The sequence below is a fragment of the Cygnus atratus genome, chromosome 8 (genome assembly GCF_013377495.2).
Source record: "Cygnus atratus isolate AKBS03 ecotype Queensland, Australia chromosome 8, CAtr_DNAZoo_HiC_assembly, whole genome shotgun sequence".
Classification (NCBI taxonomy): domain Eukaryota; kingdom Metazoa; phylum Chordata; class Aves; order Anseriformes; family Anatidae; genus Cygnus; species Cygnus atratus.
The window spans coordinates 17,482,605-17,510,167 of record NC_066369.1 but is presented as its reverse complement, the minus strand read 5'-3'; the positions used below and the strand labels follow the sequence as shown (position 1 = coordinate 17,510,167).

Here is a 27,563-nt window from a genome sequence, read left to right as displayed (position 1 = left end):
TTTATAGAAAGCTGGTTTCTGGTTTTGTTGGTTCTCCTTCTCAATTATCTGAGTGGAAAAAACTCTTTCTGTTTCTCTAAAAGGCTGAAGAAATAGTTTCAGCAGTGAAGCAAATACACTGGTGCAAATCATGAGGAACTATACCACAGTAAGCGTTTTCCTATTGCTTCTAAACTTGAAATTCAGTTAAAAAACACAGATCTACAAGAGGTTTATGCAGGAATATACAGTGCTTAGACATTCAATACTACAGTATCGTGATTTTTGCGCACCAGAAAGGTACAGCATTATGCATTGAGGCCATCCAAGTTTAAAAGGCCACAAGATTCAACATTACCTAAAGGCATTACCTGTGAAAGAGATTTGTTTCAAGAATAGATTATAGGATATAGATCAATACATTTATACTCTTAGTTCCAGAAGAGTTAGATATGATACTCTTGAAAAGAACAAACAAGGAAAAAAAAAACTACCAAGACATTAGTAACAGTTACTGCACCTGCCTGCCAGGGTAACCCACTGCCCCAGTACTGCCAGCCAGTCCTGGAATTCCCTAAATGGAAGGAAAAGAGAAAAAAAGAAAGAAAATACAGAAACAGCAAACAAGCTTAATGTCAGGTTTAGAGTTCAATTGTTTTATCATTTTTCTTTTAACACTTAGTCATATAAAATAGCTTAAGCTCACTGAAAAATTGTTTTGAAAAAGTTACACAGCAACTACCCAAAACTTACTTGTCATATATAAGTAATTCCATCAGTTGCATATGCTTAAAAAGGTACTACAAGAGTAGTGTAAGACTTTGTGAAATACAAAAGCGTACTACTCCCATAATAAAAACACAGAAACAACTTATGAAAGTAGTTGAGGAGGACTCAGGAGACAGATCCTTATAGCAAAGTAACTGCACTGGTCTTAGCTATATTTGAACAAATACGTTAAATGTTTCATTAAATTAGAATTCTTCTGTCCTTCCAAAGTCAAATTTCTTTGTGTTCTCCAGAATCAGGTCAATATAGCGCTGTATTAGTCATGAATGCATTCAGCTTCTCTCCACCTTCTTCCTCGTAATCAAATGCAAAAGTCAATCATGTTGCTGTTTTACTACTTAAAATCTGCACACCCTACTGTTTTCAGAAAACTGTGCTTTTCTGAAGTGGTGCCATATGCTATGGTGCCATCACCAAGACATAGGAAGCTCCACCTACTTCTGTTCAGTTCACTTTATTTTATAAAAGCCAAGTCCATAAACTGCACTGTCTCCCAGACTGACCCTTCCCCTCACTGTCATATGTCAGTGTTACTATAGCAATAGATCAGGACTTCCTCCCCGAGCCATTCACAGCTGATTTATGGTCAAACAGCAGCCATAGGAAGGAGAACTCAAAAGTGCAGAGGCAAAAAGGGGTCGCTGTATATTTTGTTTCAGTGAGCCGTCACTGAGGCAATTCTGTCACTTAATTTCAACTGCCAGTGATTCATCTTCTGACAGATGTTATGCTGTGGAAATGGGATCTGCGCTCTCCTACTTTGGCTCAAATGGAACTCAAAAAAAAGAAAGTGTGCATGAAAAAAGCTCAAAAAGCAGTAGAATCATTGTATTTACAACTTATCTTTTAAAATTCTGCTTTGGTTACTAGCTGTTCAAGGAATTCAACAATTGACAAATGCAGAGGAATGTCTGTCTTTGCTGTATAAGCTTCTAAAAACTACAGACATGGATAGGTGCTACAGATGACTAGTAACTGGTATAACTCATCACCTTCTCCAGACAGGTCTGAAAATACCAGCAGTAAGAACTACTTGCAAATTAAAACACTGTCCTCCAAAACGCTCTCTTAAAAGTGAAGTCAGAGTACTTTCTAAACAATAATAAAGGAAAACTATTTACAGCAGTTCTGTTAATCTCACTGTTAACTCAGTCATCACAGAAAAATACCTTTGGGCCTAATAAAAATCGCCACTCATTCAGCAAAGATGGCTAAACATAGTTTAAGTTATGGATGATGTTCATGAGTTATCATCTCCCTTCTGCTGTCTATCATCTATTATCATCACCATTTCCCTTTCAGCATTGTCCAAAAGGGCACTCATGTTTCCACCTATCCTGTTGTTAGGTGCCTTGTTAATGCTAACATGATGCATTCATCAGTTGGGTATCTCCAAGAGGTTGCTTCTTGAACTGACATGGAAGTGCGAAAAACGCACTGTATAACCACTTCACTTTCCACATGTTAAGAGACTAAAGAAAAAAAAGGCATTAGAAGCATTACATTACAGGTTTTGAGAGAATCTGAACTGTGCCTCTAACAAGGATTTTACACCAGCCTCTGCCAAGCCAGCGCGGTAGTTGAAGAAAAACAAACTAGTCTTTTCTACTTCATCTACATCATTTTTTCACCACACTGATCTCTATGTAATCTGATTCTTGGTCAAGAACTATCAAGTATTTCCTTAAGCAGTCAGTAATTTACTCTGATTGATTGCACTGAAGTCTTATATTGGATTATTCATTCTTCTATTCTCAAGTTCTCATCCAAAGAGTAGAGTCTACCGTGTTTTCATCACTTACCTGCTCACCCCGTGGCCCTTGCAGCCCTAGGTAACCCTTATGACCCTGCAGGTAGAGAAACAGACACGTAATAAATGTAATTAAACACAAAAGAGACTCTCTCTCTTCTCACTCCAATCTCTCTTTATGAAGAAAAAAAATATTCAAACTTGTTTGCCTGCAGCATTAGCGTGGTTTACATTTAGCAGCTCTCATGGAAGCCAACCTCGAGAAAAGGAGTAAAAAATCTTCACGGCAGTGTAGATAATTTCAGGATATCAGCATACTTATAGACAGTTCCAGACTTGTGCTTTTTTAAACAAAGGAGTATATAGGATGCCTTCCCCTGTGACTGCTGAAACTGCAGAACCGGATTTGGTCCAGTTTATTACTCTGCTCCCAATCCTTGTCATAATGCCCTCTCTGCATACAGCAGAAAGGTGGACAGCTATATGGAGTCAACCCAGACTGTTCTAGGACACCTTAAGGAAGACAGACGTTTCAGGACACAATACTTTTTAAAAATTAACCTGTAACAAATTCCAGCCCTTATTATACTATGGAGTTCATATCAGTGGAGAGAATAGCCTGTTCCTCATCTCAGAAATCTTTCCTCTAGTGCTGGAATCATGAAACCGTCCAACTTTACTCTCTGTACTTCAACAATTTCAACCATATTTTAGGTATTAAAGATTAAAAAAAAAAGAATTAAAAATACACCTGGAACCTGCTATCAGCCTCAGTACACTTGAAAAGGAAACCTTCTTGGATGTCTTTACACTGTCCCAAAAATATCCAAACAAGCTGACCAAAAAAAGAGACTGTAACAGTTGCACGATTGATGCAGAGGCCAAGCGTCTGGTCTCCACATCCCTTGCAGAGGTACCAGGAATACACAAGCTTCTTTCAAGCTGCAGCTTTGGGATAAGACCAAAACAATCCTCATTCCATACAGAAATCTATCACAAACACATTGGCTTCAAACACATTGACTGAGGAGCGGGAGTGCCTTGGCTGATGTGGAACATCTGGCTGCCTTGGGGTACGGTGTTGCTTATTAATAGAGATTGGGGGTAACATGACAGACCCATTGTAATAAGGAATCCTGAAACAATTTCAGTAAGCTAGGTATCCCCCCCATTTTGGATAAGTTTCTGCAGGACAAAAAGAGTACTGCTGCATGGAATTAATTATCATATACAAAATTAAAGGACAGAATGACTTGACTTGGTGATAATTTTAGGTAACGGAAGATAATTTTAGGTAACTGCTAGGCAGTTTTACTATTATAGGATTGCTTGAGGAATTTTGGTCCAAAAGATGTACTCATTAAGCAGCCCGAAGGCCTCATTTTCTCAAAACCCAACACAGCAGGTGTGTCCTTTCATTTTGCTAATCACACACAGGACATTGCCATTTTGCAAAATTATAATCTATTCTGGTTTCAATTCTCTCCCATAACATAAGTCTAACAAACTTATACATGTTATCTTGTATCTAAGAAAACAGCTCTGCATTGCTGTTGTGGAAAAAAAAAAAACTGTAAGAGATATCCAGGGTAAAACAATTAATCCGATCTTGGATAAACCAGTTAATGCAAAATATTCTAATTTACCATATTAATGCATGCTTAAAGAAAAAAAAATGATTAAATTGCTAAAGCAGAATTAAAGATGCCTGCATAACCCAGTAACATATCTTCAGATTTCAAACTGTGCTTCAAAAGCCACTACATTTGTTATGGTTCCAGTCCTCTCTGTATTTCACGAGTTTTGCACATTTTAGAGGTTTGCACTCTCTCTATGATTAAATGATCAACTAAAATAGGTGTTGCTAGAAGAAATCTCTCAGTAGTTTATTATTTCTGTGCAAGGGAAGAAGGAAAGCAAGTGCTGCTATACACGCAAAGACTAAAAGAGAAGTTTGTCACAATTTAAAGTGGGTCAGTTTATCTGAGTGACAGCTGCATGGACAATCTCAAAAGGCAGCACACAAGGAACTGTGAGATACAGAAGGCCTAATTGCCACATGTATGTTTCTACATAACACCATCTTACTTCTGCCACAGGAAAACTGCTATTATGAACTTCAATTTTAGAGCAGTATGTCTGTTCTCTTATTCAGACTTAACACAGTCCGAATTTATTTTCAACTCGATGCTGGTTGGGAACAAAGCTAAACAACACTAAAGCGAGTATTTAAAAATTCTGGATTGTTCATTAGTCGAGGTTCATATTCTTAAGCATACCCACAAAAACAAGTCCCAGTTTGCTCTGAGCTAAGATGAAAATGAACAAAAGGAATACAAGTTCATATGTATTGGTTCGGAAAATGAAATACCTCCCAAATCCTAATGCAGATCAACACTTTGATTTAAAAGATCAACGTGGAAGTGAAAGGTTTGAAGCTTTGAATTACAGCAACACAGACTTCAAGCACATAACTAGAACACCGCAAGCTGCAAGAATATTTCGGTCTACATTACAGAATGATCCTTACCACCAGCTAATGGCAATCAGAGAAGCCTTCACAGAGAGTTTAAGTGTCTGTCTACCATATGGCCAGTGCAGCAGGACCCAGGCTGAATGAATTCTGTATACACGAGTACTGTCCTTTCTGACAAATCTATTCCCCAGTACCCTGTCAGAGGCAACTACTCGTCTGTCTGTAGAGGTCAAGTAGGCCCTTTTTGGGAGGAGGAAAGAACAAGGGGGCTTCTACCCTGGTGAAGTCTCTGCACTGCTGTAACGAAAGTTTTGTAAGTTTTGTAAGTGCTGATTTTAAAGTGGCACTGTCAAAGATAGCTCCAGATAAAAGATTTGTGCAACTGCTCTAGAAACAGCATTCTCCTCAACCTAATTCTTAATTTCCAGCCATCAATTCTCTGTTTCAAAAGATGCCTGAAAATACAGCCTTTAAACACTTCATAAACATGCAATTTTCTATTCTTACGCTAGAACAAATTTGGAACACTATCCAGGGCAAAAAAAAAAAAACTACCATGAACCAAGCAAAGCCTGGCTTTTTATAGTGCGTGTTACAGTCAAAAGAAATATGTCATATTTTATATGTAGCCACAAAGATACATACTCCAACACATGGTGTGTAATGAAAAAGGTCCATCAAAATAATCTGTTTCCAGAGTCCTGATTATTAACATACTTTTGTTTTACTATCTTACAAAAATAAAAAAAACAACTAACCCCTCCGTGTATTCAGCTTTATAAAAAGAGACACATCATTTTATAGTTATAATACAAAACAGTAGTTGTACTATTGTACTGCACTGAGAATTTTTTTTTCTTCTTTCTTTTTTTTTGTTTTTTGTAAAAAGAATCTTTCAAAGAACCTTTCCTAATATGATTTACTAAATTCAGATATTCAGGAGAAAAAAATAAAATCACATGGCTTCTCAGAAGTCATTCAGATAAAAAAAATAAAATAAAATAAAATAAAATAATATGGATGTTGGCCTCAAATTTCCAAAACACGTTTTTGTATAAGCAGTGAGTAACAAGAGAAAGTCCAGAAGCAGGGAAATTCTGATGAGAAAACTTGAACACAATTTCAGCCGCAGCTACTGATGGCCTAGAGCAGGTGTGCTAATGCCCAGCGGAGGGCAGCAGGCATTGCAGTGTACCCAAACCTCAGCTCTCCAATGCCACCAACCACCATTATGGTTAATGCAGAATTGATGTTGAATTTGCTGAAGAAAAACTTCAGACTTATAAGTCGTTCAGGAAAACAATGACAAAAATCAACGAAAAAATGTAACTGCCATGAAACTAGTATAGATTTGTATTACACTATTAAAAGAATATCTGTAAGAACTTCAGGCTTATTTGCTATCAAATATCTCATGGTTTAGAAACTGTTGAGTTAACACAAGCCATCCGCCAAATATCAAAGAGAATTTGTGACACCATTAATTCATATATAAGATTTGCTTATCTTCCTTTTTAAGTGGAAGAGAAAGAATATTAGAAATATGTTATTTATTCTGTACTATGGCAATTACCCAGTAGTACTGGGCTACAAAACAAAAATTGAAGTACTTGGTTTTTTTCCTGCAGTTTATTCTTGTATCTGGTTTATTTCACAGCTATTTGTGCTTACATTCCTTTGTAAATAATTTCCAAGATCACAATAAGCTAACAGCAAAAGGACTAGTCTGACAGTGCATTTACCAATTTATATATATTGAAAAGTGATAATGATCAATTATTTAAAACAATGAATTGTGAGCTTGTCATTAAAAAAAGCAAGCATGAAATGCTTTTTAATGTTTACAGGTGTAGTGTGTTCAAAATCTGGTGTTCTTGCAATGTAGGTCAGGCAGAAGTTAACTTAAAAGTGGTTCTAATTAGTGTCTGACGTGTACAACATGGAAATAGAGAGTAAAGTTTCCAGTGATCAAGTGATCACAATTCTCCGCTGAGTCTCTAAGCCTCAGATAAGGAGTGAATTCTTGTGGCAGGAAGAAAGCATGATGGCCATGAGATTTTCATTTCCTTGCCCCCAAACGTCAGTCTTATAATCCAGAACAAGTGACAGCTGCTTCCCATCTAAAAACCTTTAAAACAAAAACTACTTTGTTTTCTAAGTAAAAGCATAAACCTGATGAAATGAGAAAGCACAATATGTGGGGAATCTCAAGGTTCCCAAGTTCAGTGAGTAACAAAAGCTATCAACGTGTAGGTTAGCTCCCAACAGAAGGGTTGCGTTGCAAATTCTTGTTACAGCTATACATTTTCCCAGTTCACAGAACTGTGGACCACATGTGTTTGGCAAACACAAGTTTCCACACTCACGCTACTCATGATGCTAATCAATGATAGTTTCCTTTTCTGGTCACATTTTTACTGTTTTGGTGAATTCTAGAAATGAACTATTATTTATATATAGTTTAAAAAATTGTCTTACACTAAGATCAAGACAACATAGAACAAAGATGTTTTAAAATGTAACACTGAATGAGTTTTGTAGCAATACCATTTTTTCTTTAAGTCAATAACAGGCAAGCCTTCAATCATTATTCCTTCTTCATATATCAAAGGAAGACCACGAATTCCAGGGCCTATATTTCTAACAGTTCATTCAATTCTTTTGAGGAACACTTTACAACTGCTTTTAGTGCTACTACTGCAAAATTTTACTGTGGTATCTCTTCTCCATCTTTTTTATTACAATTGCAAAACAAAATTGTCTTCTTAAAAGACAGCATTTAACACTACTTTCCCTCCAACCTTCTTGATGATTTTTTCTACTGTGCCTTTTTATTAACAATACTGACAATCCGGAGCAGCCTACTGGACATGTCAGATAATCTTTCCACAAACTATACCCACTCCCTCACTCTACTCTGCTCATTTTCTTCAGGTTGTTTCATTCCCTGTAAACAATTTTTAATTAAATATAATCAATTATGTTAATAACATCCTTCAATTTCCCTCCCCAGATCTCCTTGTTTGTCTTGTGCTTTCTTGTATATGTGGGCCTGCCATAGTTTTGATGTATTTCTTAAATGCAGTGTGTAGCAGCTGACATTTCTCATACTGAAAAACATCGCCAGTATATAGCACCCAAAATTGGAACTTATTTCACCTGTCTTCTATTTTTAGCAGTTCTGGCACACATTTGGAGATGTAGTAAATAACGCAGCACTGAAACACTGAGCACCAGAATTACTACTCAATGAAAGAGCACAAGATCCCGAAGAACTTTTTCGAAACTATGAAGTACACAATAAACAAAATTAAGAGACTTACTGAAAATTGAACACAATCAATTTTTAAATGGTTGTATCTTGCAGGCACACCCACACTCCCATTCTGTTCAAGAAGGGGCATGCCATGCCTGCCATAATCCGTTTGTTTAGTTTTTACAGAAAGTTTTGCGCTGATGGCCCTGGAACCTCATACATTTAACAGTACCAACAGCAGGCATAAAGCTCGTTCACTTTCTGTTCCCTTAACCACAAGATATACTTCTGATGGCTGCGCATTTGAGGCAGGGAAGCCTGTGTGAAAAAGGAAATAGGAACTTACCTTCTGGCCTTTGATCCCAGGTGGGCCTTGAAAGCCTATTGGGCCTGGATCACCCTGTACAAGAAGAATATCCAGAATCACTGTTTCACTGGAACATGATCTAGGGCTATCAATATGTAGGACTTCATATCTTTGCACTCTTGGACATTTGGTGTGAAGAAGTAAATATTTTATTAGGCACAGATTTTTTTGCTTAGAGGAAAAAAATTGAATAGGCTACACTTCCCCAGATGCTACCAGCTGGTACTTAGGCTGATGAAATTTGACTTGGGTGAAAAGTTGAGAACCCAAAAGAAAGAGAACTAGAAAAATGCCTATCCATCTGATATTTTTGGATTATGGAGGCATTTTACATACAACTAGGTGTACCTAATACTTATACATGGGTGAGCTTTAAACTGTTCAACAATATTTCTGTGATAGGTTGGGCTCCTGCCAAAGAATAAACTTTGAGTTTCAAGTGGCCGTATATAGCTCATAACACTGGTTAGATTGCCAAAAGTACAAGCTCGCTAGCTTAAAATAATGTTGTTATTTCTACAAAAGCAGCAGTTAAATTTCTTATCAGTGCATCAATAGAAACTTCTCTGAATTTTGCTCAGCATTTCTTTAACATTGAAAATATGTATTTGTGAATGTTAGGATTCAACAAAATTTACACATTAACAAAGAAATATTATTTTACATTCACATCAGCAGCTAGTAAACAACAGTTATTTGTTAATGCTTATTTCATTATAGCTAGTATAAGTCCTGGACTCCTACCTGTTTTATACTTAGCACAAACACTCCGCAACTGAACTAACAGCAAATGCTCCTAATAAAGTTTTTCACAAATACAGGTCACTCCAAGAACTAGCCTAACACATTAAAATGCAAATATGCCATTATATTTTTAGCATTATCATTGGTTTTAAAGTTTCATATGTAATCAGATGATTCGCAATCTAAAAATTAATAAGCCACAAGCTTTCAAACATAACATTTCCATGAAGAATCATTCTAAATATCTATACTCAAGACTTCCACAAAAGAATGCGACAGATAAAACTTTTTTTTTTTTTTTTATAATTAAGAAGGTGTTACCTTCTCCCCACGTTTTGCAGGTCCTGGGGAGGATCCTGGGTCTCCTTTAGGGCCCTATCGCAGAGAAATTAAGCTCATTAATATCACCAGGGAACAGAGTTTTAAATTATGTATGTGGAAACAAACGTTTTCACTGTTACAGCAAGAGAAGTGGGAATGTATATATAAACTGTATTTACTATTACTGAAAAAGTTTTGGAAAAAAATCTGAAAAGAATGATGACAAATTATGGTAATTCACACTGAAAGGAGATTTATGTTTTTGAAATTTCATGTCACAACAACATTTAATAAAAAGCTTTTATTTGTAACTTGTCTAGCAATATAGATGTCAGTGTGTCTGTATTCACAATTATAACTGAATATATGACCTGTTATTTGTTTTGCCTCTAAAGTCTTATTTATCAAACAGTAAATGGATACCAGTAGAGCACGCTGTTATTTCAATTTCTGTGAAACTATATTTTAAAATCCTTTAATCCAGAGTAGGCCTGTTTAAAGCTGTTCATTTACTTCAAATGCTTATCTTTACTTAACTGTGTCAGTGTTCTTCTCCGAGTTAAAGGCTGCTTTAAAGGACCACGTGCTTTCAGCAACCACTTTTATTCTCACAGGTATTCCCATTAGCTTGTCCATAAGATTAATATACTTCTGCACTAACCCTTTAAAAAGGCAGAGAGAAGCAGTCCTGCTAAGCAAGATTACAGTAGTCACCCCAACTAAAATGCTTTCCCTCAGGACCCACCACTTCAGGACGCCACGTATTCCCCAGTACAATGCAAGATAACCACTCTATATTATTGCGCTGATTTATATGTCTGGGTCTTCCTCATGCTCACCACCTACTCTACCCAGTGAAGACATCCTGGAAGGACAGAGCTGTCACCATGCCTGAAAGCCTCTGTTCATTTACAAATTATTTCCTAGCTGATTATACAGTTCATCATCCCTGGGCAGAAATTACTGCCTGCATCTAAAACTAGGCCACAGAGCAGGGAAGAACTCTGCCCCACTGACCCCTGCTATTCCAAACCCTTTGTGCCAGACCCTGCCACCAGGCCCCGCAGGAGGGCCTGGCACCTGGCCCTGCAGAGCTCTCAGCTACAGGCACCTCTGCCAATGCCACAGACACCGCACCAAACATACTGGTGTATCTTCACAGTTACTCCTCCAAATGGCACAGAATGTGTATCATCTGCTTGGGCTCCTTGGTCAAGCTTTACAGGGAAGTCACTGAGACCTTTTGTTTCCTTTGAAAGAAACAGTTTAGGCCATCCTGGGGACAAGGTACAACAAGACCTGCCACCCATGGCTGGAGATCTCTAGCTACCCAACACTCCTCTCATACGGATGTACAAAACGAGCAGTGTGAGGCTTCCTGACAGTCTGCCAGTTAAGACCTGTAAAATAGTTAAAAATTTACATATTTGAATTTCATATATAAATTTTATGCACATGAAATGCTACTGGGCCTGATACTCCTCTTGCTTACACTACTGCAGATCAAGAATTATCTCACCACAGTTAGGATTTGTATGTGTGAAGCCACTGGAGAAACTAAGCTTGTTGAATACTAAAAATAAAGTCTAGAAATATAGGCAAAATGAATCTTTACTGTCAATTTGTCAGGTCACATAGAACACAATTCTTCAGCATGGTAAGAGTTTTTTTAAGTATATACTAGCAGCTGGCTTACATTTTGGAAGGTAGATTATGATATTCCTTGAAAAAATCCAGTCTTCTGCTTCTATTTTCCAGTGCAGGAAAGCTTATTAAACTAAGAGTGGAAATATAAACTAGCAAAGAGCTGGACACATACACACAAATCAAAAAAAAAAAGAAAAGAAAAAACCCACCACCACCAAAAAGAAAAATCATACACAAAAAGAAAACAACAAAATCAACACAAACACGCCAGCTCCCCCCAAAAAAACAACAAAAAAATAACACAAGCCTTCTGACAACTTAACTCACAGCCTTTCCTTTCCCCTATAGACATAATTCCTCATTACTTTTAATCTAAAAAGCAAACCAGCCATTGTTATGCATCATTTTCAAATTTGGATGAACACATGACCAGGTCAAGATGCGAGGATAAATAAAGCAGCTCATTATTTAATCTATGTAACATTAGAGTGTAGTTACAACAGTGCCAAAATCCACAAACTTGATTTTCTTGACCTAACCCTTTTTCCTGTGAGCCAGAAACATAGTAAAGCTTCTTAAGTACTTTTAAATGACTTTAACGCCCTCAATCAACTGTTTATCAGAAATTAAATGCTGAGGACACTTAGCTATCGGTAAGAACTGCTAAGCATATGTTCAGGGTAGAATCTGGCTCTCCATCTGAAAGGATCAGTAGAAACACTGAGAAGGATATTAGCTAATGTTGTTCCATGCTTCAAACAACTGCATAAGGAATGTTTCAACACAGAAGGGAAAATGCATGCATCTCATAGGTAAAATAGAATTCTGCATGGAGAAATACAATTTCTGCCAGAAAATTATTGCAACTCATCTGTAATGTGTTAAGATCAAACAGAAGTGTTTCATTTCAACTTCCATAATCAGTGTAGGTCAACTGGATCTTCATAGTTGAATTCTTGGTGAGCACCCGGTTAGTTTCTTTTCAAATAAAAGTGTTTCAGAAGGTACTTGTACTGAAAGGGTAATTTATAGTCCAACAGATTAGGAAGAGCGCTAACCACCTAGTGAAATGTGTGTGTATACATACCTATATATCTGTGTCTGTGTGTGTGTATAGATATGTGCATATCCACACAATTGCTTCTGGTTTTAAATTCATGGAGATGGCTACATGACTGATCAGGATTATAACTCAGTGGAGTGGGAAAATCCATTATCAAACAAAACCTAGGAGTAATTGGTTACAAGTATTTTCCTAACAATATACTCTATTATACAGCAAGCATAAATAATGTGACAATTAACTATGAATCTAACTGTTCCTATAAAACTAGACAGTAACAAAAGAACATAACAAATAGAGTTGCTTCGTTTTACAGTGTTTAACACTGAAAGCTTTATTTAATTTCTTTTTATGTCCTCAAGTAGTTTCTAACACCTGTCATGACAGGTCAGATTCCTGCCACAAGGAATCGCACTAAAACAAATCATGGTTGCTGTTCTTTTTTCCTAACTTATCTATCAAATCATTGAAACTAAACATGAGTTGAAGGCATTCTGCAATTGCACAAATCTGTCAAGACTGTTTAAAGGGCCTTATGTTACACAGGGTTGAAGGGTTTTTATTTGAGCTTCCAGGTCTTGTATTTTTTCTTCGGTTTTAAATATCACATTCACACATCTAGAGAAAATTACTATATTAATCAAGTGATAACATTTGAAATAGCAGAGTATTTAAATATGAAAGATTGTGTACTGACAAAAAAGAGGAATTTACAGAGAATGACTCAGTCTTTTTTTCCCCCCCCCTTGTTCTTTTCTATCAAGACAAAAAGATTACAGCAATTAAATGTTTACTCTCCATAAATTCCAGCTTATTGAAGAGGCTGAGCTAATTTACAGGAACTCTTTTGGGAAGCACAGACTACTTGCACGGGTAACAGTTTCCAAGCCACCATTCTGCACATAGTTTTTTATTCCCTGAATAAACTGCCATTTTGTTTTGATTTGATTGATTATATTTAATTAAAAATTGTTTACAGTAAGTCTCCATCTGTAAACCAAAGAAGGCCAATTACTTCAATTAAAGGAACCAGTGCTATGACTTCCAAAAAGTCATTAAGAAGCTCACGTATTCACATGGCAACATAGATAAATTAACTCACCTTTGGACCTGGTAGTCCTGGCAAACCTGGATTACCATGTGGTCCTGGAATACCCTATAAAAACAAACAAAAAAGAGAGTGGAATTACTCAGCACATCACTGAACAACTGTGAAAAGTTTCATGAATCATTTTACTGTATAATTGTTGCTTTTAGAAGCACTGTTCGGGACTTTCAAAGGATTCTCAAGAAATGTGCACATCTTCCTAAAAATTAAGTACTTCCCCCTTCTTTTAAATCTCTCGTGTTTTTTTTTTTTTTTTTTTTTTTTAAATCATCTTCCCAAATCTTAACAGGTATTTGGCATGCAGTCACTGCAAAGTTGCTCTGCAACTGCAATGCAACTGCAAAACTTGGAAGCATTGGATTAAAGCAGAAAGATCACATTCAGAGGCACCCAGTTATAAACTGCAAAAGGAAGGAATTGTAGTAGTTCTCACTGATTTAAGGGATGACTCAAACAGGAGTATTCCATCTCCTCTAAATAAATCATCACAGATAGAAACCTGTCTGATTCTCCCACAACCAATGTAGAAAATGGGTTTGTTGCCAAAATAATTTAACTAAAACCATTCCAGGAACAGAATGGCTAACCGGGACTATCTATATCCAGTTAAAACACCATCCAGGACAAGCGTCCATTCCTGCAATACACTGAGTAACCCTCAGTCCATGACAAACTGTGCATTAGGGAAAATATTTTTGCAATGGCTGTCAGCAGCTATTTATCCAATAACTGGAGGACCAAACTGGTGAAAATCTATCTCTGGTAAGTCAGCAGCAAAACTTTCACTGAATTTACTAAGGCCAAAATTCAGCCAAACAATTCATCCAAATAACAAAATAATAAGAATCTGTTTCATCTCTCTCATATTCTCAGTATTCTTAAAGGAGATAAATTCAGCCTCTATTTTTTTCTTCACATGACTCTGAATTTAGCAATTATACCTTGCAGTAACACTGAAAGCTCTCTCTCTTAAGCGCTCTGTCTTACTAATGACAATGTTGACAAAACTCCATAGAAATACTAATCTCTCGAACAGCATGTGGGATTAGTTTGACTGCTGGCAACATTGGAGGCGCTCTCAGGGATTTAGGAGAAGGGAAACAAATAGAAAGTGCCAGCGGAGCTCCAGTGCTGAAGTGGCTTCTAGCTTTTGCTGCTTGCAAGAGTCACTTGCAAGTTGGAGCATAACTGAAGATGTGTTGCACCACAGAGGTGCAAAGGTATCCTGGTGGAATGGGAGGCATTAGGGGAAGTTGATCTCATTGTAGATTAATTCTGAAGTCACTGAAAGTTCACGCTTGAGAAACTTGGAACAAGCCAAAACACCAAATACACACAAAACCAAACACTTCAGTGGACTTCTCTACCACAGAAACACAAAAAATCAAAATCTGTTTTTAATGATAATCTCTGACCATTAATCAGACATTGGTACCGTGCCCAAAGTGTTCAACCGTTGTGAACTTGTCAAAATCAGGCTTGGGCATGCACCCAAGAGACCTTGCAGAAGGCCCAGGCAATGCGGCTCTGCACTCTGCTGCTTTCCTTTGACACCTCGAGTCACATTTTCAGATCTCAAATGGCAGCTCACGCGATGGAAGACAAAGTCACAGGGCAGACTTGTACATGTGGAGATGAGCTTTGCATCAACAGGGTTTTACATGCTTTTTGGCTCAAACTACTCTGACATACCATTTCTTTTCACTACCTGTACTTGCCTGAATTTATCAGCATTAGGCAAAGTAAAGAGCACTAACATTTCCAAAAAAAATTATTTCATTGCTCAAATACTTTTCTAGGCTTTCTTGGCCCATATAAATATGTATTTTAAACTCTGTGGCAGAATTGCTGGCAAATAATAATCACCTTGGCCATTTCTTTACTTCTTCAGGTACCCTACCATAAATGATGTCTCCTTACATCAGGAAGGATGCCCTACTCAATAATTAATCCAGAAAACTCACACAGTAGAGCACTATACTCATAAGTCCTTTACACCTATAAAGAGGATCTGCAGCAATACGAACAGAGCAAGAGAGAGATCTCACCAACAGGCATGACTTTAGACACATGGGCAACCTCCAAAACAAAGGCAACTTCCACTTGTGAGGGTTGACTTGGGTATGTTGGATCCTGCCTCTGAGGCAGGAATGGCCTCAGAGGCAATATTGTTTGGCAATATAAAAATCTGAGATGTAGGTACTGTCAGCTCTTATGTAGCAGGACAATTTGAGAAAAGAACCCAAGAAATTAAGTCAAAAAGGTACGTATTTGAAGAAATTGTTTTCATTTTATACTTTCAAACGTGTCTTATCCACTCTCTTACCTCCAGCTGCTCTAAAGCACCAAGTCATTCTGCCCCCTTGACCAGTGTACTTTCCTACCCAACCACACCAAGTTTTGAAAGGACATTCAACACTATGTGTGACAACTTGTTTAAATGTGCCTCAAAGGCTGACTCAACACTACTCCCACACACCTGCTGAGATTTTCATATAAATTGCTCCCTTACTTCCCACTTGCCATTCAGCTAGCCTAAAGCGCTACAGCCATAACCACTTATATCCCCAAATACCATGACCCTAAATCTTCTACATAACAATTACCTATCACCCCTTTTATCAAGCTATTGTAACACACAAGTCCAAAACAGATCATTAGGAATTATTTTTTCTGTCTTGCAGCGGTTAATTTTGTGTCAACCGCCTGCTCCTCTGTGGCAGTGATATGCATTGCTCACTCCCTCTCATTCCAAAAAACAAATGAATGTGATCTTAGACTGCAAAGCAGCAAATGGGAGCAACATGGAAAAACAAAGTTAGTATTGCAAGCAACAAGAGCTAGGCGCAGATGTAACAGTGCCCCGTGTACACACCCATACACAGAATTAACTATGCTGAAGGGTCACAGCAGAAGAAAAAGTTGATTAATTTGCCTTATTCTAACCTATCTACCAAACGTTAAGAATTACATACTTTCATAATCAACGGGTATATGAATAAGGTTGAAAATAAAACAAAAAGATGCAAACTCCAACTCCAGTTTAATTATTGTTGACCTGTGCAGACCCACACAAGAACACGCTTTTACTCACCCGAGGACCCCTCTTTCCTGACGGACCAGGTAAGCCTGGAGGACCTGGAGGACCCTGGTGATAGAAAATCAAAACAATTAAGGCTAAAATTCAGCACAAGGACAGTACCACAAGTCTGAATCAGACCAGTTCTTCTCGCTGATGACTTTTTGCTAGTAAAAGCCTTCTCTACTTAAAAACTGATTCCCAAACTGCAAGCACGTGTGTTTTTAGTCTTGCTCAATATCAGATTATGTTTAAAAATTATTTTATGCCTGAGGAATTGGAGACAATCTAGATTAATACAAATACACTTAAGCAAAATTTACAAAGGAAGGAGAACTGATCTCAAGAGTTAGAAACATGTTTAGTGTATTTCAAAACAAAGAACAAAGGATAATTAAGCCTTTTTAATAAACACACTGGCATGCCAAACATTTTAAAAAGTCAGATAAGTAATCATGAAAAATGAGATACCACTGCACAGAAAAGACAGACATAAAAAAAGAAACAAACAGACAAATGATTGTTCGGGTTCCCCAATTACAAGCTTGGGATAAGGATAACTGGCAACATGTTCATCCTTAGTTTCACTTGTATATAAATAATTTGCTCGTTTATATTATATATATATATATATATATATATATATATATATATATAAAATATAAATCACCCAGGCTTCCTCATGCTTCTGTGTTCTGCAGATTCTGCATCCTCTCACCTGAAAGCCTAGGCAAAACACTTTGAATATCATCCTGCCCACCCCCAAGCAACACTGCTGAAAGCTGGCAGGCATACCAGAGAAAATCAAAAGGGCAAGTATGGTGACTGAAATGAAATGGCCAACTTGCAGGCTTTCAAAAGAAAAGCCAGCATGTTTTTCATAAAATAAATATGTATATATTTATAAAATAATCCCTTTGAGGTTTTAGTAACAACAAATAAATTACTTTATTAAGGCAAAACTGTATTTTTTATAAACCTAATTTTTTAAGGAAGTGACATTTCTTTTACCTTGGAAAGAACATCACTGGCAGAGAAGAGAGTGCTGATTACAGGCTTTAGGAAATATCAAGCCAATTACCTTCATTTAGCCAAAATATGGACTACTTCGCACAGTTCTGGAAAAAAAAATCTTATTCTGAGGAAGAACAACAACAAAAAAGATTTTCCTCTCCAATTAATCATAGTAATCTTCAGAGACATTTTTTTTTTTACTGGACAAAATTCAAGTGATACAATCTTCCACATTAGAGGACAGAGCTTCAGTGTTCTGGACTCAGTAAGATCCCACTGCATTTACTCACAAAAAATCTGCTAGAGCCACACTGATACCTCCAGATAATTATAGCCCTATTAATTAAAAATGGTCTAAGAAAACAGGGGAGAATTTTAAATTGGAAAAATAAAGTCTTGCATTAATAAATGTCTAGCTGAATCCTGGAACCTTGCTGACTGCCCCAAAACCATCAGAATTGGGAAACATCTGGTTTTGGAGTTAGCCCCCGTAACAAATGTGGATTCTTCTGTAAACAAATTATAGGCTTTTTTTTTTCCCCCCTCCCCAGGCTGGCAATTATGGCCAGTGAAAGTCTCAGGGAAATTGGGCATCAGCTTTGGCAGTAAGAGCAGACGCCTCGACTCTCTGAAGTGCTGAGCACCGGCTATTGTCACTGGGCTCCGTCTGCTGGAAAGTTCAGTTGGCACCCACAGTGAAAATAATGACGTATAATGACTTATGTATAATGACTTTTACAACCCAACTTTAAGAGCAGTACTGGCAGCATTTCCCCAAAGTTACTGCCATAGACGTGATAGCTGTTGGAAGAAAGCTCAGTGGTAGGCAGGGACAGTGCAGAGAGGCGGCCCTTCTGCTGTAGCCCTAGCCCACACCTGCACCTCTAAACAGCAACGCAAGTCTTGCTCTGCACGAGGAGATATTATAACGGAGCAAGACTTTGAATACTGTTGAATGCAATATTCATCCTAACTGCAGTGCAGCTGCCTATTCATAGCTGGGAACGTATGTATGCCCATCCTGCATAACGTTATGCAGACACAAACCACATACTGGTTGTACTTCCATCCTGGTGTAATTTAGATCTGTTACTGTCCCAGGTAGGAAGTCCTGGTCATGGTGTTGAACTCTAACATCATATTTTAAGCTAAGGATATTCACTATTCACCCTGACTGCATAAACACTCACTAGCATCCTTGCACTTTTCTACAGTTAAAAGACCCTCATAGCATTTAAGAGTAAAAACCTAGCAGGCAGACACGTGGCAAGCTCTTCACCTGGCATTTTTGTCAGGAGAGTTCCAAAAACGCACCTCAGACAGCACAGGGAGCTCCCGGAATAACGCTTTCTGATCTTTCCTCTCAAATTGTAAATTGAGATATACACTTTGTTTAGAAAATTATCCTGTGGCTACAAAACAAAACATGCCACATTTTTCATTAAGTAAAATTGTGCACTAGTTAAAACTATCTTTTGTGGTGAGACGTTCTTCTCTACTCTTATTTCAGACACTCTCTACATTTCTGTAAAAAAATAATAATCAAATCCCACCTCTTTCTTCGCAGAAATATGAATGTGTATTTATTGACATCTCTAGCCTTTGCTGCTGATTTATTGAATGAGGGCTGCAGGAATATTTTCCTTACTTGACTCCTTTCTTGATAGTTTTTTTTTTTTTTTTTTTTTTTAAGAGTCTGCTTCCTTCGCAAAAAAATGCTTTGTGATTACACTAATTCATTAATAATTACCTCTCTTCATCTAAAAACACAAAAATGAAGCAAAACTAATGGAGGAGAAACTTTTAGCTACACAGTAGGAAAACACACTGTTCTCACAACCAAGCTCTCAGCAAACCCTAGAAGAAGTAGCAAAATAATTTGAACTGTATAGCCAGGGGTGAATAATGCTTTCCTCAGGCTTTCTAAAACAAAGTCAGCTATTGTAGTAGATGAAGTCTTTGGTTAACAATAATTAACAGTTAAAGTTAATTGAACAATCTCTCAAGACTTGAGTCTTCCGGCAATCCTTCCTTCATCCTTAAGACATCATCTTAATTTTTTTCTCCAAGACCATTTTCTCCACAGAAAGCCCATTTGCCTTTCTACCTGTGCACAAGGACTAACAAACCAGCTTGCTGAATGCATCTGCAGAACATTACCACTTAGAAAATATGCAGTGGGAAATGTCTTAGTGACCTTATTCTACAAAGGGTAGTCCTACAAAGGGCGCCCCAATTGACTTGTGCCTCCAGCTTCCATCCTGTAAAAGGATATTTTAACTTTCTGGGGAACAGCAGCCATAGAACTGTACTTAAACACTTCTCAAAACATTCACTTGCTATATAGGTGCAACACATTTCAAGGAAACATTATTGCCCCTCCCAGGTGATTGATTAAAGCATTAACAAGGGCTCTCCTTGACCACAGCATCTTTCTTACTCCTTAACCCACAGCTCAGACTCCTCAACTTATGCAACCTCTCATCTGAGAGCAGACTTAGTACACCACACACCAGTCTTCCTGGAAATGTTATTCCAACTAATTGTGAGAAGCTATTACGCCCCATACGCTTCTTCAACTTGTTTAAGGAACAGCAAACTTCAAGACAGCATGACTGTTTCTATACTAGCTAGGAAGCAATTTATAAATACGGTAGAGAGAGACCTCTCAGGCATCCACTTAAGCTCCTGAAGACAACTTCTGCAAGTGAGTCAGCCTCTCTTAAACCAAGGAATTAGTCATTTGTTTGAATAGTTTCTCCTCCAACTGTTGCCAACAGTAGTAATTAAACAAACTTGAAGCAATTAAAAGTGTTAACTTTTTTGTACTTGACATTTTAACCACCAACAAAAAATTCCTACTTTGGTAAACATTACAGATGCAAACTTTAAATCCACTTCTTTAATAGGATCAGCTTGCACAACACAGATCGTATGCAGCTTCTTTAAAAAAGACGCTGCAACTTATTGTCCTTATGAATTCTGAGCACTTCATTGATATAATTGAGGGGAGAAGCTCAAGTTGTGACTTCATCCTGAAAAAACAAGAGTAGATCCCCCACTTTCAGTAATTTTCACTACCTTTTGAAAGGTCCTCAATGAGTGTTGTAGTGAGCGTGCACAGATTTCCTAGGATATTCAATCCAGCCTTTCTATGGATGCATGTACAGTTCTTCCAGTCTGTCAAATTGTTGTTGGTATGTTTTTGTTTTTTAAATTTATTTAAAGACAGAGCTCAGCACATGAAAATTGAGGACAGTTCTCTCAACTGTGGCCTCAGCATACTCAAACCAGTAGAAAAATAGCCGAAGCTCATCACTCCTAGTAATGAATACAGGTTATCACTGTAATGCTTGATGCATTCTCTAGTTGTACTGTAACAACACCCTAATACCCTCATCTGACTGCCTAACCAATCATTCCCCAACAACTATTTGTACTTCTGATTTCTGTAATATTGCACTAAATGTCACCCCATCAGTTTTGGGCCATCTAGAATTCAGATTCTGTCACTCAAAATTCTTCTACCTACATCTAGCATGCTCTCTCTACCTTTTTGAAGTATTAATTTTTGAGCAACCAGGATTCTACCAAACATGAATGCCCACATATTTTTTTCCACTTGCTTCATTTGAATTTCATTAGAAGTGATAAATGAAAAACACTTATCTTCCCCAATGCCCTAGAGCAGGCAGTCACTTGTGTAGGATTAACCTCCTTTCTGTACAGCTGTTGAAGTCTCTCTGTAAAGAATCCTACAGCAACCAAAGCAATGTTATTAACATCAGAGGAATATACCTGGCTTTGGGTTACAGATTAAAGCTTCTCAAGATTGCTGTGAAGAAGATAGGAAAAATGTATCAGCTTCAGGTGAAGTAAAAGAAATGTTTAAATAATTAGGATAAACTTTTTTTTTTCTAGTAACAAAAATAAAACAGTAGCTTAACTTTTTAACTGAATTAGCAGATACTGAGATAAAGATTTCCCAGCCTGGGCAGGGAACTGTGAGGGTTACCTGCAGAGCTAAGATATGTGAAGGTAATTAACTGCCCAGTACATCCCCTGTGGCTAGGGAGAGCCGCAGCAAGCAATTTTGTTCAACTGATAAATATGCTAAGAGTGAAATCTCAGATGACTATTCTTACTGCTTTTCTATGTAGCACCACATTTAGGATTCCTAAACTCCTGCCCTCTTTGAGGGTTCTCAGCCTCACGCCTCTTGGCTGGAATAAGAGGAACTTGTCCAGGACTCAATTCTTCCTAATGCAGGGACTGCATTTCCAGTTCCTCCTGGCAGTATCTCCAGACTACTTGTCCTTACCAACCAGATAACCTAAGGAACACCACATTTTGTCTTCTACCACTTCTCCTGCCAGATTAGTGTCTTCATAACCCAAAAAGCTTTTCCAACACAGAAAACTAATTCCTAGCTCGTTTCTCAGGGGAAGTCAAATCCTGTGCAGCTAGGCAGGCTGATGCAGTTACCTGCCAGTAAGTAATCGAACTTGGCTCTTCAGCTCTTACTAACCCTTCCTTCTAGACATGTGGAACTATATATCATGCTACTGCAAACAGCCTTAGCACTGTGCAATGAAGAGTATCAGTTAGAAAGTTAAACCGCTAAAAACACACTTTTTTTTAACCTTTTTTTTTTTTTTTTTTTAACCTTTACACATTGCCAATACCATTTGCAATACAAAAAGGAGTGGCTCAGCAGATGAATGGAGCAGTTTCCCTCCAAACTAGTGGTTTAGGAGACCACACTGTTTCACTTTAAACTTGCATCGTATTTTTTTAGGGGATTTTGGTCATTGCAATTGCTAGGATTTTAATCAGTCATAGTACTTTTGAAGAATTAGGTGCCCTTTTCCATATGCTATCCATAAATGAAAGCCTGAATTCTGGAGCCCTGCTTTGTAGTGATGGGTGAATTCCACAGCTGTAGGATCATGGAACACAAGGGGCCTAATTATACAAGGCAAGAATCAGTTCTGGTAGATGATTAAAAGCTAACGTGAAGCTGAGGAGTTTAAGAACCACAAAAGCTAGTTCTTGCCTGTCAACTCCAATAGAACGAACATTATTTCAGTGATGAAATCTTGAAAGAAGGTTCAAACCAACCACAACATAATGAAAGAAGAAGAAAGGGGGCTTCATGCCTCATCAGAACTTTTTTTTCTTCCCCTGCACTGTTGCTTTTTTAGGATCTTCACTGATAAGACTGTGTGGGTACCTATGTATTACAGGGTTAGAGCCACGCAGATAAAACCTGGATTACCACTGTTTTCTCTCCATGGGTGTACTAGACTGAGAAAGGAAACCAAAAGCATCTCTGCGAGTCCAAGGACAGTGACAGGCGCTGTGCCACACAGGTCGCACCAAGCACATTACAGAAACCTTGTGTGGAAAAGCCATACAGAGGTCTTTTCTCCCTTTGGTGACACAATGCTTCAGCTTTGCTCAGTGGCTGCTGCCGGCCCTTTCAGCTGAGCTTGTGCCCACAAAGGTCTAGATCTAGCTCCTGGCTCTGCAACAGATCACTTTTAAGACCTTGTGCACGTTAAATGCTGACCCAGCAAAACGCTCCAGCACAAACACACAATATTCACTGCTACAGACTATGCCGAATGCAAGGTCTGCTGTCACTAACTTGTAGACAAGAAACTTCTGCATCCCGTCTGTAAGAGAGACATTGATAGATTGACATCACATTCAGAAAAGATTAAGCAAGACGACCCCTCAACTAGTGTGAATTACTTGTTAATGCATTTCTCAATTGTGTAACAACCTCTCTTGGCATCAGGATTCTGGTTAGAGTAAAAACTCATTTTTAAATAAGTTGTCAGCTGCTGACTACACAAAATATTTTTCAGTGCTGAAAGTATACATGCCATAAATTTATGGACACATTCAAATGTTAAGAGCTGCTTAACATCTACCAAATTACTTTCCAGTAATATTCACATAAACACACACAAGAGAAGAGCAAGTGGAACTACCTTCCTCATGCTATAGTTTAAAAAAAAATTAAACAAAGACTTCTGCATTAACTACCATATCTCCCAAGCTAAACATGAACTGCTGTTCTTTCTTGCCTGCAGCTTCATATAGATTGTTCCCATTTTTATGTATTAAAAAAAATACATGGCTTTCATGCACACAGAAGAAAGGACAAATTAGTGCTATTAAAAGCACTACTGTGCATTTGAATCATTTCAGAGATTGCTTACCCACTAATTGAAGAAAGGCTGCAGGGTAACGTAAGAGTTTAAATGTTCTTTTGCACCCAGCTTTCATGATCCTGCAACTGTGGGTTAGGAATGGTTTTACTGGTCTAGATTCTGCAACTGGTCTGCTTCTACCATTACAAATGTTGATAGCATTGCTCAACTGAGAAAACCATGTCATTCTTCCAAACAGCTTGGCTGTTCTTTTCATGGATCAGTGTCTATGTCTGTGTACAGTATGAATTTATCCTGTAATTTTGTTAAGTGAGCAGTCTCCATAGTTAGCAGTTACAAACATCTGGCTGCATTTCAAATTTTAAAAGAGTCTGGCTTGCCTATCACTTCACCAGAAGCAAATGTCTATGTATTCTGCCAGTCAAAAATAGACAACACTTAGGCCAAAATTACATGTGAGAGACACACTTAATGCAGACAAACATTTGTACAGTACAGTTGGGAGAAATAGCAGTCACAGCACGGCATGCTTTGCAACACTTATTTTAAAGCCTCTCTTAAAGGTATGTTGCTTCATTACAATAAAGAGTGTAGTAAAGGTAACTTACAGGAGGTCCAGTTTCCCCCTTTGAACCTCTGATACTTCCCATTTCAAATATTTTGTCACGATCTTCATAGCCATAAGCATAATTATCAACATCAATTTCATAACTGTTTTCCACGTGATAAGACTTATTAGCATCAAATAGGCCTTCTTCCCCTAGACTGAGTTGATTATCCAGAGACAGGTCAGCAGTCAAACCGTACAGGGTTGTGTTGAAGATTTGCTGCTTTTTGGTTGGTTCACCTACATGCTGTCGTTCTTTGTCCATTCCATCACTTTTAATTTTGCTCTCTTTTACAGGGGAGATCAGAGAAGGCTCACTTTGTCTGTCTGCATCTTCTATGGCATTATGTGAAGTATTTGGATATGAACCCATGGGTTTTTCAGTAATGCCTCTTCTTTTGCTTGGTTCCTGCTGATGAAGGGGCAGACTGACCTGCTTCTGGAGTTCTGTTTCTGACCATGCTTCCAGCACAGGTTTGGCCTCTGCCGAGACATTTCGTGATTCCAAGTACTCTGGTAGAGAGTGAATCCAAGCAATGTTAGTAACAGGAATGTTTGATGCTCCTTTCCTTCTGTAAGCAGGTATGTCTTCTGACTGTTTTTTCTCACCCGTATTTTTCTTTAAAAAAACACCCAGCCCATCTGACACATGTGGAGCTCCTAACTGAGATCGATACGTTTCAGCCTGACGACACTGCTGTTTCACATATTTACAATAGTTTGCAGAGGCTTCTGCAGAAGGAATAATATCTAGCTGGCATATAACTCCTTCAAAGCTGACAGAGTGAGAGTTCATCCTTCCCAGGGTAAATAAACCATCCAAAACAAACATCTCCACTTCAGAATGTATTTCCTTGCTATAGTACTTCTTTCCACACTCAGCAAATATTGAGACAGTCTTGTCTCTAATGTCAATGGCAAACGAATGCCATTGTTCATTATGAACACTGTATTCAAAGTATACGGGCTGCTTCCCTCCAGTGAACACCACTACTTTTCTCGGTAGCAACTGGACACCAAACTGCAGCCTGTTTTTGTTCCTAATACCGAAAAGAAAAGCATTATTTACTCTGTAAGAGTACAACCCAACCAATATGGTGAAACGATGCCCTAGATTTGCTGGTATGACTTGAGCGATGGGGGACTCAACATGTGCATCACCAGTCAGTAAAACTCCTGCTATGGTCAGACGAACCCCCTGAGGTAATGGCGATGCTGAGGGCACTGTTGTCTCTGAAGGCTGTTGAACATTGCTCACGAGGCCTAGCTGATGAAGAACATCTACTGCTGTAAAAAGAAATAAAAGCATATTGTTGATTTTGTTTGCAAGCTCAAATTCAGATCCATGTAAACAAATGTACACAGAGCATCTTAACGAATCTGTGCTTCCTAAAGCATAAATACTGCATGCAGCAAGGCCTCCAAATCCCTAAAGTAACGTACAACAAACTTTCATATAAATCAGACAAATACAATTAAAGCCAGCTTTCCTGATGAACAAAATTTAACTAAAAGAAAATAAAACACTCATGTAATGCCCATTGGAGACTAATTCATTTATGAAACTGAAAAATCCCTAGTGCTGTCCCACACCACAGTTGTGGCACACCGGTTGTCTGAGGCAATTCAGAATGGTCCTCTCCATTCTGACTTGGAGTAAGAAATTAAAGCCACTTTCCTCCGAAAGGAGAAATAAATGGCCAAGGATGAATGAATTCATTCGCTATTGCCTAAATTAGATACAGGCACATTGGAGTTGGTGTGCCTAAACACCTTCTTCCTTCAGGATGAATATAAAGACACTATATTAAAAATGACTAGTATTTAACAGTTGCACTGATGTCATAAGCCTAACTAGGAAGAGACTGGTACTTCCCACAGTATTTAGCTGAGGGTGTTTTTTTTGTTGTTTTTGTTGTTTTTTTTTTACTGCACAATTTGTGCTTATATTAAGTAAATAAAGCTATCAAATGGCATAACAAAAACTGGGAGTAATCAACAGAAGCCAAGGATGCACTGCTATCTTAAGAGAAAAGAGCAACTGAAACAAATGGATGTTCAATATTTTAGTGGAAAAAAGGTTTCCTTTCCCAGCCTTCCCTTCCTCTGTTTACTGATTGTATTCACGGCAAACTTTAAGGACAGACAGATGTTGGCTTAGTTTCAGTAGTAAATTATGAAAAGAGCCTGAGACTTCCTTGAGAGTGGTTTATAAGTTGGAACCAAAAGCATCAACCTGAACGCACTGTGCATCTTGAAAATTAATTACACACCTTGTAGTGTTTCTAGCCATGTTAGAGATGTGCAGGCGTGCCAAGATTATGCTGGCGGGCAGCCAGCCCAGCCAGAGGTACAGGGATAGCATATCTTTGCAGAAAGTCACGCGTACGCCAATTTCTCAAGATGTTCTGCCTCAGAGCAATTAATTTACTAGGCTATATTTTAATCTGTCATACTGATAACAGAGGTCAGGTTATAGAAGAGCTTCGAAGCAGAATACTTCTGCTAATGAACCACCACTTTCCCAGGACCCCAGTCCTGCATGGTCTGAACATAGCTACACAGGAGAAAGCTGTGCATGTGTAACCCTTGTGAAAGTGAAGAAGAAACATGGGCCTGAGCTCTGGGCAATGCAGAGGTCTTACACAGGCAAATAATTCCCTGAGGGCTGGAGAGAGAGCTCCAGTACTTCTGCGCGCTGGCTGAGCCAGCTGATTGCGTGCGGGAGAATACACTGCACCATGAAAGCCAGTCTAATCTAAGGCTGTACCTAAACATCACAGTTCTAACCTGAGATATTCGACAGGTATTTGCAAATATTTGAAACTAAATAGTCCTATTTAAAAATAGCAATGCACCTATGATCTCTGTCCAAAACATTATAAACTGCAGAATAAAGCATCCAGCCTTCCATGACAGAAAACAACCAATTTTAAAGTGATATTAGAGGATCATTCCTAAACCTTAAAATACAAATTTTGAAAGTTCCAATTTGAAAACAGCACATCGTTTAAAAGTTATTTTAAAAAAGAAAAAGGATCCTAGAGCACAATGAGAAATAAAACATTCTCCACATCCTGCAAACAGATCCTTGCTAACAATGACAGGTCTTGAGAAGGCTCAATGCTGAGAAATGCTGTGTGAAAAATAACAGCAAAAGATTAAATATCGGATAATTATT

At 38.0% G+C, this 27,563-nt stretch overlaps 1 protein-coding gene across 1 annotated transcript in view; it reads right to left on the bottom strand.

The window, feature by feature from the left end:
- The window catches only part of COL24A1 (collagen type XXIV alpha 1 chain), a 135,103-nt gene that overhangs the window by 98,252 nt on the left and 9,288 nt on the right, over positions 1-27,563 (bottom strand). Inside the window, exons 3-9 of the mRNA XM_035537455.1 lie at positions 24,384-25,669; positions 16,595-16,648; positions 13,495-13,548; positions 9,683-9,736; positions 8,597-8,650; positions 2,571-2,615; positions 500-553 (exon numbers count right to left, since the gene is read on the bottom strand). Of these exons, the coding sequence (XP_035393348.1) occupies positions 500-553; positions 2,571-2,615; positions 8,597-8,650; positions 9,683-9,736; positions 13,495-13,548; positions 16,595-16,648; positions 24,384-25,669 (1,601 nt within the window). The remainder of the gene's footprint in view (positions 1-499; positions 554-2,570; positions 2,616-8,596; positions 8,651-9,682; positions 9,737-13,494; positions 13,549-16,594; positions 16,649-24,383; positions 25,670-27,563) is intronic.